This window comes from Electrona antarctica, assembly GCF_951216825.1.
Source record: "Electrona antarctica genome assembly, chromosome: 15".
In the NCBI taxonomy this organism is placed as follows: domain Eukaryota; kingdom Metazoa; phylum Chordata; class Actinopteri; order Myctophiformes; family Myctophidae; genus Electrona; species Electrona antarctica.
The window spans coordinates 23741032-23757771 of record NC_136796.1 but is presented as its reverse complement, the minus strand read 5'-3'; the positions used below and the strand labels follow the sequence as shown (position 1 = coordinate 23757771).

Genomic DNA, 16740 nt, shown 5'->3' with positions numbered 1-16740 from the left:
GAAAACCCAAACTAAAAGTCACTGTAAATAGAACATGGGCCACCTGAATGGTGGTGAAAGTAGTCGTAGTGTAGGTCAGTAGTTATACAAAAATAGATATTAATAGTTTCATTTAACTACCAATGTGTCATGACACAATTTCTTCTGTTTCTTGCTATTCCCCATCATTAAGAGAATAATCGATAGAAGCAGCCCTATTTGACACAACTTTACAAAATACTGCGTGATGAGTGATATTGTGCTTGATTCTATTTTCTTGATGTGGTCTTGGTTAATCAAACTCGTCTTTACGAAGTTTAAATTGAAATATACGTCCAGCATTCAGCTTAAACTGACTCAGCCTGGACCAGAATCTGGGTCTGAGACCAAAATGAGGAATTTGCTCCCCACACGGGACCATAAAAGAAGTCATACAGTACTGAATAATATTTTATTGCTGGAATGGGCTATCCTCTGTAGCAGAAGTTGGCTCACAGCTCATTTAGCATCTTAACAAGTTGTTTGAGAATATACAGTATATAAATCCTGGTTTGCTTAGACTGCAAATTGTTGCTGTGAAGTCCTTGGTTAAGGCTATATTTGATAGCAAGTTAGCCAGCTACTGGGCAGACAGACAGTAGAGCTCAGGTTACCCACTGGAGCCTATGGTATGGTAGTCTCTCAAGACAAACTGTTGACTTCAAAGGAAAAGAGGCCGGCTGTTTTTCCTGTATTTTTTGCCGATGGGTTCTCGGATTGATGGTATGGTAACACATAGCTAAGGACGTATAGGGGGAGGAGGGAGAGTGTGTGTGGTATCCAATTAAGAAAGAAAGAAAGAAAGAAAGAAAGAAAGAAAGAAGCTTTTTCATTGCATAGAACTGGCTCAACCTAATAAACGACTCTACTTGCCTTTTTTGGTATCCCCATCTTCGAGGCCAACCGAGTTGAGGCGATACCAAAAGGTATTATTTATATATGGCACTCTACACAGAGAGTGCTTTACATACAGTGAGATTAAAAACAAAACAAGGTATTAAAGCAGTTAGAACAGAAAATGCCTGTACAATTAATCTCAAGCAGGACCGTAGATAACAACACAGACATGGAAATAACATCATGTAACATTCGCAGATGCTTGTTCAGCAGAGTAAACTCATCAGAGAGAACCATTACTGGCGTGGTAGCACACTGCATTATGACGGACTTCCCTACACTGCTGTGGTGGGATTCACGGTCAGTCAGTAATTGTAAATGAAACAGGGTCAGAGGCACTACTACGAAGGTTGGTGCTTTAATACATGGGTGGACAGGGGAGATGTACAATATTTGGTACACACAGGCCTGTGGTACAGTCGTTCAACCACGAGCACAAGGAATCAGGCCATTGTTGTACTGTCATGTTACAAGAGCAAGCTGTACCATAAACAATAGATATCGGGCCTAAGAGAGACATCTTGGCTCTTTGTGTATCATAGGGCACAAAGATGAAGAACATAAAATGAACAACATAATGTACTGGAATAAAGGTTACATATAAACAACCAGCATAACATAATTTCTTCCACACTGCATACAAGCTCCCCTTTACTGGTAAACCTTTACACTAAATGTAAATGTGAAATGAATCAATATTGATATTGAGCAAATATGTCCCATTTGTCACGTAAAATGTTATCAGAAACTGTTGCTGAACTGTACCTGTAGGTTAAATAGAGATCATTTCCAGACAGTTTCAGCATTAGCTTTAACTTTAGCATTGTGTAGCACTCTTCCATGCAATGGGTTGGATGTCGCTGCCTCTGACGACCAGCTAGTCCAGGGGTTCTCAACCCGTGGGTCGCGACCCCTCAGGGGGGGGTCGCCAAATTATTTTGGCGATATTTAATTTAGAAAAAAATAAAAAGGGGTATGATATTTTCTCTATTATTAAGGTTATTTTTGCAGTCAGTGTGTATTGGTGGTGGGAAGGGGGGCGGGGCGGGGGTCACGAGACATAGCCAAAGCATTTCCGGGGGTCCCCAGCCAAAAACGTTGAGAACCCCTGAGCTAGACTACGGGGGTCCTACTGTATGTGAAATGGAAAACCAAGCTTGTCGAGTGAAGTTGTTCTATGCAATGGAAAAGCACCAAATGACACCAGACGGGGAAAAAACATACAGTAACAGCCTGAGATAGAGCGAAGGAAAGGGAGAGAGTGAGACAGAAAGAGAGAGAGAGAGAGAGAGAGAGAGAGAGAGAGAGAGAGAGAGAGAGAGAGAGAGAGAGAGAGAGAGAGAGAGAGTCATTCCAGAGAGACACCTAGGCTTTACTCCTCAGCCATGACTTAATTAGCCAATAGACGGCCACTCAGCAGGCTCTAATGGAATAATTGATGACCTTGTGGTAAACAACTTGAACCAGAGATACTCCAGAAGAGAAATATTTCTCTCTGACAAGCAGAAGTTCCCTTAGGACCAGCAGGCATGGATGGATGTACAGTAACAGTGTCAGCAGTACGGCAATCTTCCAAAGCACAGTTGTTTTTTAGGTGTTTTCACCACGTTTTTTTTTTCAAAGGTGTATTTGACGCTACATACTAATTCCTACACGGGTTGTGCTTATAACCACGCCCCGGGCAAGTTAAGTTTACTGAGGTTAAGGTTAGGGTTAGGTTTAGGTATAGTTTTACTGAGGTTAAGGTTAGGGTTAGGTCTAGGTATAGTTTTACTGAGGTTAAGGTTAGGTTTAGGCTGTCAATCACAGCGACGGGCCAATCACAGCACGTCGACTGCACAACCCGTGTAGGCTTTGGTATATGGCGTATTTGACTAGTTTCTACATTCTAAGGCAGTGGTGGCCCGTCCACAGGGGGCGCTGGTGTGCCGCACCACCACCCACTGACCTGAATAAAAATGAGAAATGAAGTCTGCAGCCTCACCAGACTAATCTATTTAAAATGAGCAAAAAAAGACAACTCTCAGTCAAATCACAGTGCAGATTCAGAGGACCTGGTCAGTGAGTCAGGGCTGCCAACACTCCTGAATCCGGAAGGAGTCTCCTGCTGTGCTCCTGATCATCTTGACCAGATGATCACATTACACAGAAATATAAGGAAGGGAATATGTGGTAATATTCACAGAGCTGTTATGACACTGACGGTCAAGAAGACTTTTAGGCTTGGCTAACAGCATAGTCACTAGTAGTAGTCATTCAATGCTAATGCTAACTTATAAAACCAACTTTCTGTTTCCGAGTAGAAAAAGGTGTGGTAGTTAAACTGGTCTACTCTTCCGAAGTTCCGATTTAACTTAATTACGTTAAAAAAAAAAAAAAACTACATTTACATTGTTTCCTCAAAGTTCCATGCAGGAACTATTGAAATATCCTGTCGGTGCCAAGATTCCCAAGTATTGTGAGCCAAGTGTCACTGTGGATTTGGTGCTCTTTATGTGGCAGCAATACTCTGCTGACTATGTGCATGTTTGACTAATGCATTAGCACCATTGACAGGCATATCTAACTGACAAACAACTATTACATCCTCTTATTTGGAAAACCACATAGAACTGGATAGAACACAGACCCAGTAGGTGGAATAATGCACTAAAAGCCAGTGTTGCTTGCGGTGGACCGTCCCTTTTTCATTAGCTTTTTTAATACTTGGGCGCCAGTCGTACCGATTCCACTGTCTCAAACTTGTGAACTCATCAATTTCACAGGCGATAAACATCAGACATTCACCTCTCCCAAGCTAGAGGCCACTGAGTTTTACCTTCTAATGACATCATAGTTTCTCCTGAAGAAGCCAAACTAGCAAGTCACTTTCACGTTTCTAAGTGTGGAACTATTGAAAGATAATATTTCCTGCTGGTGTTGATACGGTAGATATGTGCTCACTCATCTGTGGTTAAGATTAGCTCATCCAATAAGGAGATGCCAAAAGATGCTATCTGTGTGGCGCCTTCTCTCTCTCCCTCTCTCTCTGCTTCTTTCCTTCCTCTAAATGGTTAAGAGTGCTTCATGCAAGTATAAACATGGTGTTCTGATGCTTCGTAGAGAACTTGAACTGTGTCGTTAGATTCCAACTAGGAATGTAACGAGCCACTCAATCAACGATTCGATACACAATACTGAGTTCACGCTCTGGTTGTGGTTAATGTATACTCTGTAGTTCAATGGTGTCGCGCATCGAACATTGCAGATTGACAAGAAATCTACGAGATTGTAAATGTGCTATATTTCAGGCTTGGGCAGTTCAAGCAAACAGCGTGTTTTATGCTGCGTGGCCCCGTCTGCAGGCATACCACACCACCAGATCAGAAACAACGGCATTTATTCACTGTCAAATTGTGCACACGTGCGTGCGTGCATGCATGTGTGCCTGTGTGTGTGCCTGTGTGTGTGTGTGTGTGTGCGCACGCGCGCTGTGAATAAACATTTTACATTTTTTAACTCACATATTTTAGTTGTCACATTTTGTATCGATTAACTGTGTCACAATGCGTCGTTACATCCCAATAAAAACAGCCCTATAAAGCAGACACTATTAAAATTTCTCTACATCTCTCATGGTTGTTGAAGGGCTAATGTTGCATTCGCAGCCACAAAGCTGACCAGACTTCATAAAATATGTGTTTGTGAAGACCAGTCCACAACCATTACTTTCTGTTGTTTTGCCGCAAATACCCTTGGTGACAGGGACATTGTCCTTGTTCACTGTGTTTATGGCAGAATACTGATCTTAGCTTCAAAAAATGTAAACCAGCATGATGTAAAAGGTGGCCAAAGAACATACAGGGGGGACATGGCAGACCGAAGCTTGCCCTGTGAAAACGGTGAAAGGCTGAAACAAGACAAAAAGGAAACTTTTCTCAATATGGGTTGTATCGTTAATATTGTTGGTCATATAAACCACAATAACAATAACAGTAACAGTTAAGTCTAATGCTCAATGCATTTACTGCCAGAGTAAATACATAATTCAGCCCCTGCCAGCGATTCTTTGTTTTTCTTTCAGTAGTCACCGAATATTTATCTTGATCGATCCGTCAATCGTTGAAATGTACACAGAGGTTTTCTCTGTGCTTCCGCAACTTTTTATTAGATTTTTTATATTTCGACCCTCGGTTCTCTAGTTATTGTCCACTGAAAATGGCCAAAGGTGGAGAGCCAAAGAAGCGAGGCGAGATTTATTTTTTTTCCAAATCCAATAATTAGCGGTGAATGAGTTTTTGCGATCACGTGATCTCCGGTTTCCCTGTATCTAATGTAAAAACTAAGAAAACACAGCAGACGTCCAAAGACGGCGGTGTGGGCTTTGGATCGACAGATGTCCAAAGATGTCTTTGGACCTGTGTCTACATGTACGTATGACTTTGTGTACTACAACAAGCAGTATTCAGCACAAATGATCGCAGCACCCTCACACCCTCATCACATGCTGCAACACGGATGTGAAATGTCCAACTGTCCTTTCATGAGATGCTGTGTCCTTCAGACTGTCTCACGGTAGCCAGAGCAAACCGGTGTAGTTTTTATTGAAAACTACACCAAATCAGGGGCTGTAACCTAAGAAGGGGGTCTACCCTCATACCATTTCCATATGCCTCCCCCCCCACCCCACCCCCGACACACACACACACACACACACACACACACACACACACACACACACACACACACACACACACACACACACACACACACACACACACACACACACACACACACACACACACACACACACACACACACACACACACACACACACACACACACACACACACACACACACACACACACACACACACACACACACACACACACACAGGACCGCAACTATAACCACCACATATTGGGAATATTTCAGCCTCCATGCAACATCTGGCCAATAAAGCATTTTGAGTTCTACTTGGCCGCGCGTGGGTGTCGCGCAGCTCGTGCACTCACTGACAATAGCAGATCTCCATCACTCACACAGTGTCACGCTGCGACCCGTTGTGAGCGTGTAGATGTAGTAGATCTAGTATAAATCAGGCTCAAGTCTTTTTTTATGACCACTGCAGGCTACCTCTAGGATTTTACAACCAACAATTAGCCTGGCAATTTGATGTGCATGTTCCAATAGCACGTATATGCAAACCCACGTTATACTGTTGAGTACTGTTAAACTGAAGGTTTCTGAGTACATCACGTTCAGATAAGACTTGAAGACGTATACCTACGTAATACATACTGTATACACTTCAAAGAGAGTAACATAACAGGCAGGAGGATTGGATGGATGGATAGCACTTGAAATCCACTTTCTACTTTTACTCTTTCTTCCCTATACGATCTCAACCTTCCATTCTGCGGTGCTCGGCAGGTGTGCAACCGTTAATCAAACTAATTTGATCCATAATCTAATAATTCATACTTTTTAATAAAATAAAAGATTGATAATCAATCCCTATTTTGGCCATGTCATAACAGGTGAAAAGACATTTTAAAATGAGTGAAGATAGGCAAGCTCACAATGCGTCACAGTATGATGCCGTGGATAGTACACAGATGGAGGGAGAGAGAGAGAGCGAGAGAGAGCGAGAGGGTGGGTTAAAAGGGATGGAGCCATTGGAAGTGACAGGCGTGAATTTGGGGAGTAAGACAGATGCATCTGAACTTGCAGAGTGGCAATCTTCTCTATATCTGCATGACAACATCGCAACGATGAAGTACAAAATAATGCCCCACCTCCTGTTCTACATCTCTTCTATCTACTTCCACTCCTTTCTTTTTTTGGCTTCTCTTTTCCCCTCTTCTGTTCTCTTCTCTCTATACCTCTAGTGTTACCCCTCTCCTGTTCTCCTTTCATTCTTTTGTTCTTTTCTTTCCCTCCCTCTTTCCTTTTCTCCTCCGTTCTCTCATCTGTTTGCACACTATGGTCCTCTCTCTCCTCTCCACTCTACTCTACGCTCCAGCCAGGTTTCCGCTAGCTGACATACTGACAGCCTTCGCCGGCCCTTTAAGGACGGTATCCTCCCAGGTTGCTATGGCAACCGCAGGCTGGCACAATAACAGCACCAGGCCCACTGTAGCCTTCTGTCTACAGTGGCTCTGTCTATGGGATACTGAGTGCAGGTGCCACGGTGTGTGTGTGTGTGTGTGTGTGTGTGTGTGTGTGTGTGTGTGTGTGTGTGTGTGTGTGTGTGTGTGTGTGTGTGTGTGTGTGTGTGTGTGTGTGTACTTAACAGGCCGAACATCCGTTTGATTAATGTAAACCATAGGTGGGTAGTATAAAATATGTTATGATAAAGGACTGCAATAGGCATAGAAATAAAGCAGAAACAACAGGCAGACACAAATAGACACATACAGTAGATAGACTAATGCAGACAGAGCGAGTGATATATCGATAGATGGATAGATGGATACTGTAATAAGGGACAGAGTGATTTCCATCCTTGTTGCCATGAGGACCAGGCAGCAGGCTGCTGGGTGGCCTGGACATGGCAGACACAGCAAATGGCCTCCGTCCATTCGTCCGTTCCTCTCTTCCTCCAGCCCTCTTTTTTCACTCGCAGCCTCCATCCCTCTTCACCTCTATTCCTCCACTCTCTCCATCCATCTACCCTCCCAGCATCCTCTTTATTCCCTTCTCTCCATGTTTCCATTAATCCCAGCCCCACTCTCTGTCTACTACCCTCATTCACCATCCCTTCCTCCAAAATTCACGCCCCGGCCGTCACTTCCAATCGCTCCATACCTTTTAACCTGCCCCTTTCTCTCTCTCACTCTCTTCATCCATGTAAATGGATTCCTAGAGAGGCTGATATCTATGGAAATGAGGCAGCTGGTGGAGTCGGTCAATGTGATACAGTAAAGCGGGTGGCGATATGGACACACAAGTTGAATTCTAATTCTATTGTATGAATGGGGCCTTATCTCGCCGTATAGGAACACAGATAAGGAGACAGACGCTACTGATATAGCCACGTCGCTGCAGGTGTGCATGTGTGTGTGTTTGGGTTGTCGTTTAAAAGACTTGCCTCAACACACACATGGCGTGAACATTTAATATTTGGGTTGGTTTTCTTGTGCGTAGACCTCTCCCCGCTTGCACTCGTTAGTTTATTAGACGCTAGTATTCTTTCTATATAGGATCACAGTGTTGTGATTGCTCAGTTACCGTGGCTACAGCACAGGGGAAAGCCTGAGTTGATTTTTGAGTGACGGCTGCATGACAGCCCTGAAGGCAACTCTGGAACAATGGAGCTCGCGCACGCACGCACGCACACGCGCCTATCTCAAGCCCTCACCCTAAACCTAACCTCCCACGGGGCAGCACACCTAAACCTAACCTTAACCCATGTCTAACCAATGACTAGTCTAAACTAAGTATGCACCCCCTGAAGGCAACTCTGGAACAATTGAGCTCACTTACAGGACAGGACAGTAGAGGGACAGGTGTAGCCTGATTATCAGACTGTAGCTTTCTTGAAGCTTCAGTCTGACATTGTCTCCTGTCTGAGCGATTTCAAGGGGGAGGGGATTAGAATTTCCCTCAACCAGTAGCCATTGGTGTTGTGTTTCCCTCCTTCCTCTGTGTGTTGCGCTGCGTGACGACGCTGAAAACGGGACTCGGCGCTGATTGGTTGTTCGTTAGACCCACCCCCACCACCGATTCTCATTGGATAATACATTTTTGTACCGAAGAAATTATAGGTTCACAGAGCAACACCAGACCAAGAGACGCAGTCCACTCAGAGAGTGGGCGGGGTCTTTGGGCTGGATCCAGGCTAGGACAGGTGTGGTTCCAGAACCCTGTCCTCTAATCACGATGGTTACCAAAGGAAGCCGATAATCGCACACACGCACGCACACACCTTGATTTGTACAGTATACAGGTATATATATATTCAGCTTCACCACGACCACCACAACACATGCGTTGCGTTCATGTAAACATGCGTGTCTATTACAAAGTGACCCAGTGGCCCAACTGTTGCCAGAATTACTGTGTTTCCCAGTTTGAAAGATTAGTTGTGGACAGTTAAGGTATAGCAGCGAATGGAGGAAGTATTTGTAATTTACAGTAAGAAAACACCACCATGTCGCTTGGGTGAAGCAGTGGTAATGTAGCTGCCTGCCACCGCGGTGCATCCGGCTATGTTGAACATCTCTACACGAACACAAATGGCCATGGATTCAGGGGAGGGAAGCCGGGCAGGCAGGGTGATAATTGGCATTCCACGTACTCCTAGGGGCTCGGGTGGTACTGTCCTGTCAACAGGGAGTGTTGGACAGTACTCCTAGGGGATGGGATGGGGGATCTGATGGTAATTCCGACGGAGCATTAGTCCGACATGTGGGAACAACGGTTGGACTAGCGCTCGAACATGCGCTGCTCCCGTGCTTGCCGTTATGGTTAGGTTAGGGTTTGAGGTAGGTTGTCGGTCTAATGACTGTCGGACCAATAATAGTGTCGGAACTAAAGCTTGTACCCCTGGGATGATATAACGTCCTGTCAACAGGGAGTGTTGGGCAGGAGGAGTAGGACCTCCCGGTGGGGGCTCCTCGCTGGTAGGTGAGTCAGTAGGATACAACAGCAGTGACAGAAATGTGTGTGTGAGGAGCAATAAATTGGCATAATGACTACATTTGGGAGAAAAAGAGGTCATTGAGTCATGAGTCTGTCACATAACAGAAATGTGCCCAGGTCGATTCTGTCTAAAGAGCCGTGTTGGATGTCCTTCCCCCTCTCTGCCCTCAGTTTACCAATCATTCGCTTTTTTTCTTTTTCTTTTTTAGAAATAAATGTGTATAACACATACTCTAGAATGTGCAATATTATTTACAACTTGTCAACTTATCATAAAGCCTGGATAAAGTGACCTAAACTCTGGATTCACTATTTTGGACACATTTTCAAAAACATTTTTCAAAGATAGCAAATATAGCAAAATCAGCTCAGACATATTATACAACTCAATACAAAAACTGTCAACTGTGAGTGGACGACACCATAAAGTATTACACTTGTTTACAAGAGAGGGTCCACCATTTTCAATACAATATACAAAGTACATAGACAAATCAAGGACCTGTTTCACCTTTTAAGGCATTCGTTTCTAGGGTGAAAACAGTCAACCTGCCTTTCAACCACAGTATTAGTTACGGTATTATAAAAATAAATAAAAAAGCTTGGTGACTGCAGGAACCAGAAGAATGTATTGCTTCTGACAGGCCTTCATCTCCATGATCATCCTCATTCACCACCCACCTATCATCTAGCCCTATTACTGATGAGGACATCTCAAAGGACACACACACACGGACGGACGGACGGGCGCACACGCACACACACACACACACACACACACACACACAGTCTCTCGTTCCCCATCGTACCTCTGCTGTTATTAGCCAGGTCAGCCACCTTCTGAAAGGCATCCAGGAAGGCCGCCACCGCGACAACCGTCGTCCTGGAGAGACAGAAATAGAACAAGATCTTCTAAACGACAGAGTACTGGCATCAGAACATGTGACAGCTTAATAACACAGCTCACCATTACTTAGCCGTTTCAAATATTCACTGCGTGTGAATATCTGTATTTCCTGCCATTCAGTGACCTCACCATAAGACCCCGAGGAGGGCTAGAAATCGGTGTGACTCAAATCCTGGCTCCATCAAATGTATAGGGATTACTCCCTAAAGGTTTATCGAGGGGTTAACAACCAAATTTGTATGTTCAATTTACAGTAAATAAACATACGCATGACAATGCGGATATTTCTATATTATTACCATGTCACTGCATGATTTACATGGTGTTAAGAAGTAGGTTAAACTATTATTTCACCAGGCATTTGTAGAATGGGCCTCAGGTTTTAAAGGACCACTTCGCCACTTTTCAATTTATCTTCATATAATTGGTCCTCACTAATGTTCATGATAAAATAGCACAATTGTTTTCTATCTGTGTCTCATAGAAGGGCTGTTAGGCAGTTTTATTTTAAAACAACATTTTAAAAATATATATATTTAGATTTTTATTATCGTGAGAACAATCATGGCTTCCATTTTCGCATTGCAATTGCATATTTTCAGGAATAGAAAGCCTGCCGTTTCTATTAGCTTGGATTCCCCATCGATAAAGTCACTGTTGTATGGGTTTCTGAACTGCCCACAGCCCTCCTACGAGACACAGATAGAGTAGAAGAAATGTGTGTTATTTTATCATGATCATTAGTGAGGACCAATTATATGAAGATATACGGTAGGTTGAAAAGTGGTCCTTTAACCCATTTTGACCTGAGATCAGATTCTAAAAAAATTCTTCTACATCCTGACAGTTTTCTGAAAAAGCTATGTTTCTGTGTCAGTCGTTCTTCGATTTTTTTAAAATAGCAGACCTACAAGCAATGAGCTTGTAGATCTGCTATTTTTCAATAGCTAAAGCATAACATAATGCTAACACCAAAAGGGGTTCCTGCCCAAAAGAAAGAAAGCAGCAGTAAGTAGCAGAAGGTAGAAGCAATGCCATGCATGCATTTCACACAGTTTGACGTGATGAAATAAACCGAAATGGACCTTCTTCTCCAAGGTCACACCCCTCACTGCCGTTGTAATCCGGATTTCAATGACCAATCTGGTGTTTTAATCTGGAATTATCGTTATTCACACTCAACTAACCCCCCCCCTGAAAACCCTACTTTCAGTGATTAACACCCAGGCACATGTCCATTAGTAAATTGTCATCAACGGTTTTTGTCAAACTGTGCTTGCAACGTGCACCTGCACTGTGAAAACCAGATTCTACAAAAGGTCTAAATCCTGACTGTTTTCTGAAAAACCTATGTTTCTATGTCAGTGGTTCTTAAACCTTTTCATGTCAAGGACCCCCAGAATTCTATATATTTTGGCCGCAAATCCCCATCTCAAAATATTTTGTTATTATTTAACCCTAACCCCAGAAGCAAAGATTTGAGTTAAAAATGTTTGCTGTGAAAGAATATAGATTCAAAGATTTGCACAGATTTTCATGATTTAAAAAAAAATAGCAGATCTACAAGCTCATATCGCGGCACTATGAGCTTGCATATCTGCTATTTTTCAATAGCTAAAGTATAAAATAATTAAAATAGTTAATGTGGTTAAACACAGATGCGTTCCAGGGCCGTTTCAAACGGGCGCATGAGGGAGCATGCATGAAACCAGCATTGCATGCTTCAGTTTCACGGGACCGACCCGACCACGCCCACTTGCGTCTCCCGGTCTCCGTCCCTCAACTTCTCCGCACGTCCAAAATAATCCCCAGCCTCTCGCTGAAAATGAATTACCAAGTAAAGGCACTTGCTCCCCGTCTGAAAGGGCCTTTAGTTTCATTTAACTCAGTGTACACATGGAACCAAATGGACCTCTATAAGTCCCCCTTTGGTTCCATTATTGCATTTTCGGAGTTATAAATGGATAAATGAACACTGAGGATGTTACTGTGAAGGATCAATAGAACTGGAAATCAAACTGAATTGAATGTCACTACAGTATCTATTTCTCAAGTCGTTTTTTGACAGATCTTTCTTTAATCGTGAAACACGGGTCAGCCACAGTGTGACATGAGACATTATGAACAATCAAACATGATGAGCCCAGAGGGAGGTTGCTTCAAGACAAGTGAAATAATAACTGGGACAGATGCACAGGGAAAAGAGATTACTTTTTAATTCATGTATTCCTATTATAAGAAACTCAAAGTAGAGGTCAGTGGAGCAACAGACACGACCAGAGTGCGCAAAAAAGAAAGTGTGTTACTTTAACTCGGGTCAATTTGTACACTGTCTGGTTTAAATTAACACTCTCGAATGTTACTGTGCAGAAGAGAATAGCTCAAAAGGGACAGGGGCATATATGAAGAGACATGTGATTGTGAATGAATACAATTATGGTGGGGACATGAACCTTAGCCCACCCTGAAGGATCCGACACTGGAAGACTGACGCTCCATCGTATGATGGTGTCTCGAACCCAAAACAGACAATCTATGACATCAGAAAGTGTAGATTATATAGATTAGGATAGTAATATGTAATATGGTTTAGTGGAGTCCCTCAAGGCTCTATACTAGTGTATTTTCCATTTTCTGTTATTGTGGGGGAAGCTTTTCGCTGAAAATAGCCAATCGTGCAGCGTTGTGAGCTTGTTGATCTGCTGCTTTTTTACGGATGCTGGAATTATAAGTGTTAAGTGGTTAAACCTGGCTTAAGTGGCCACACTGATTAATTGGGTACACCTCAATATGAGTAAGTTAATAAATAAATACATTGTAAATAAATAAAGGTATTGACAAAGTTGCATCAGAATGGAACTATTATTTTCTCCTTAAAACGGAGGAGGAAGAAGAGATGTGTTTTTAATCAGCTTTGACCCTGTGTGACCTGCGTCCCTGCGTCAGAGCCTCATGGGACTCCATGTTGATCCAACGCTCTGATAACGACTTTATGGACCAATCATTAATCTCACACAGTCTGGCAAGGTTAATGGAGTAGTGCCCATCGTGTGTGTGTGTGTGGGGGGGGGGGGGGGATGAAGCTGGGTGGTGGGCTGCATACTTGCGCGTGCGACGCGTGCGTGTGCTTGACTGGGTGCATGCCTGTGAGCAGGTGCCCAACCTGCTCACACGCACTGGTGTGAGTGCAAGCATGCGTGTGTACATGCATGACTGCGTGTGTACATGCATGCCTGCGTGTGTACATGCATGCCTGCGTGTGCGCGTGCAGTTGGCGCTGGGTGTCTGACTGAATACAAGGGGGGTGTCTGCATAGGTGGTCAGTTCACAGAGCGAGTGAGTGCAAGCGCACATTCATTCATCATAGGACGCATGTGCATGTATAAATGTACACATCTATGTGCATGTGTGTATATACTGAATATGCGAGCATGTGTGTGACCTTCAGCATGTGTGTCATTCTAAGCCATGCATTTTTGCGTGAAGTGTGAACATGTGTGTGTGTGTGTCACTGTAAACCGTACATGTGTGTGTGTGCGTGCGTGCGTGCGTGCGTGCGTGCGTGCGTGCGTGCGTGCGTGCGTGCGTGCGTCTCTCACTACAAACTGTGTGACAGCAGAGCAGTGGAGCAGAGAGCTGGTGACAGGACCAGAGGAGCGTCTGACATTTATACACTTAATGAGGCAGACTGATTGGATTTTCACCAGCCTGGGTTATGAATGATACAGCGTGCGTGTGCATGCGTGAGCACGTGCGTGCACTTCTACCGTTTTAAGGCATGGATCACCTCATGAAGGATGGAAAGATGAGCCACCGCCTATAGGTGAGGACCATGACCCATTGACCTTAACCTTTTAGCTATAAGGTTTAGGGTTTAAGGTTAGGGTTAGGGTAAACAGGTTACCGTTAACGTTATGGGGTCATGCATGTGCAATTGTGCATGTACGTGACGAGCACATGCACACACAGGCATGCGCATCCATACTAGGGGTGCGCATTTCCTGAGCCATGTGGCCCATAGAACCGGAGCTTCCTTTCTGTAGCATGAGGCAGCTTGATGTACATCCCATCATGGACATGACGCTAGTATGTCGCAAGGACCTACCCCCCAGTCCAACCCTTGATGCTGTCGCAAGGACCTACCCCCCCCCAGTCCAACCCTTGATGCTGAGTGACATGACTTTTTAGTTTTGATTGAACCTTGACCTCCCAGACAGTCTCAGAGCGGGCACTAACCACAAGGCCACTGAGCTGGTTCAGTATAGTAGGTTATTAGTACTTCAAAGGAAACTTAGCTATACGCACTTTGACTAACGAGGCTTCAGTTCAAAAAGGCTCTAGGCTCTAGCCTGCACCCCGAAGCAGGAAAAAGGTACTTCTTTATTATTTGCAGTAAGTTAGTTAGTACACATAACTAAAACAGCAGTATGTTAGTAATCCACCAATTTTCTTTGGACATTCCTAAACCAAGAAGAGAGAAATGTGTCAACGTGTGTTACCTGAGCTGTGACTGCAACTTGCCAGCCTTGCTGATGAAATCATCCCACACTGGGTAACTGCCCTGAAGAGGAAAAAAAGGAGACAAAATATCAAGACATATCCAGATATCAAACTTACTGTCATCCAAATCAATACTGTAGTCCAATCAAACAGTAGACTAATCAAGCAGGCGGGCTCTTTCTTTTTTATATTATTCACAATTTGGCCAATGTTCGACTATCTTTTACACTACAGTATAGTCTGTTGATTACTTTTGATGCATTGATGATTCTGTAAATAAATGGCATGGCTACTGTAGGTGTGCAGCCATATTGGAGCTTAGTAGTGCGAGCCGTGAGGCGAGTTGTGATTGGTGTAGAAGCTGTGTGCGCCGTGTTTTGTGGTTTATGGTGACCCACATTTGTGGGAAATGTGATAAGTGATAAATTATGTTATTCGAGTTTGCTGTCTACTTTTGTGGGGACTGTACTAAGGTTGGGATCCTGGGATTTTAACGATTCTGGTTCCTTAACGATTACCTTTTAACGGTCCGATTCCTAAACGGTTACCTTTAACGATTCATTTAGGGGGCAGTGATGCAAATAACCTGCATCCTGCATGCTTAGACTCACTAAATTGAGAAAGGACGCAATCATGTCACCCTCCGGGAGTCCTGGGATGCAGTACTGTACTAGTGTACTCTAACGTAGTTGAAGTAGGACTCATAAAATGTCCCTGGGACCCATCTAAAAGACCACCCCTGGGTTGTGGGACCCATTACATTGAAAACCTTCCAAATGGACCTGGTTTGATTCTGATTCTGATTCTAATTCCGATTCCGATTCCGATTCCGATTCCGATTCCGATTCCGATTCCGATTCTGATTCTGATTCTGATACACTCTCAGATAGTGGTCCTTTAAATGTTTAAGTTTGAGATCCACCGGTATTATTGTAATACTATAGCAGACGCCCACATGCCAGCTCTGACGATGTGATAAAACCGGTGACAGAAACAGTTCTAAATGTGATGGAACTGATTCCGGTTCCTCAATGTTGCATCCGGTTCCTCCGTTTCCGGATCCCAACCCTACAGTCGTGAAAATGTGCTGAAAAAGTAGGTGCGTTCAGTGTGTTTTATAACAACTTTCATGTCCTACCCGGGATTCGAACTGTCATGTAATTCCGGATCAATAAGTAATTGGTGAGGCAATATGAGTCGAAACAAGATTCTAGGTGGTAATGGTTATGTTTTAACATGGGAATTATCCCATGTTTTGTTTTTTTGTTCACAGGGATCGGATCATAGTTAGTATAGCCTACTAGCTGCTATAAAGGACAAGCTGAACCATGATAGACAGGTTGTAACAAAAACAATAGCTACTGTATCAAGCCTAGCGGAGACATCTTGGCCCCTACAAGCTAGGCTACTAAATATCGTCATATCATAATGTATTATATAAGTACAATACTATATAAGTACTATGGTAAAATATATACAATATAGTGAAATGTATAATTCTTCCTCAGAACCCTGGTCCCCCATGCGAGCACCGGCATTTCTGTTGAGCTATAATGAAGAGATCCTAAAGGTTTTTTCCCCTCCCCCCCACTAAAATAAGTTGTATTGTATTGCAGCTTTACGGACACTTCAACAGGACATAACAGTATGCAGTAGAGACTGAAACTGGGCTTTTCTGTCATGAAGCGGTCACTCTGACCACCAAGGCCACAGCCAATCATGTTGGCTAAACTCACACAGCTATTAAGGAGAATGGCTGGTTTGCATGTTCACCTTGCAACAAAACTATTGC

At 43.5% G+C, this 16740-nt stretch overlaps 1 protein-coding gene across 2 annotated transcripts in view; it reads right to left on the bottom strand.

The window, feature by feature from the left end:
- LOC306937776 (protein MTSS 1-like) overlaps positions 1–16740 on the bottom strand; it is a 77837-nt gene that overhangs the window by 52461 nt on the left and 8636 nt on the right. For both annotated transcript variants that reach the window (XM_079521721.1, XM_079521722.1), the window contains exons 2-3: positions 14948–15009; positions 10351–10424 (exon numbers count right to left, since the gene is read on the bottom strand). In XM_079521721.1, the coding sequence (XP_079377847.1) occupies positions 10351–10424; positions 14948–15009 (136 nt within the window). The remainder of the gene's footprint in view (positions 1–10350; positions 10425–14947; positions 15010–16740) is intronic.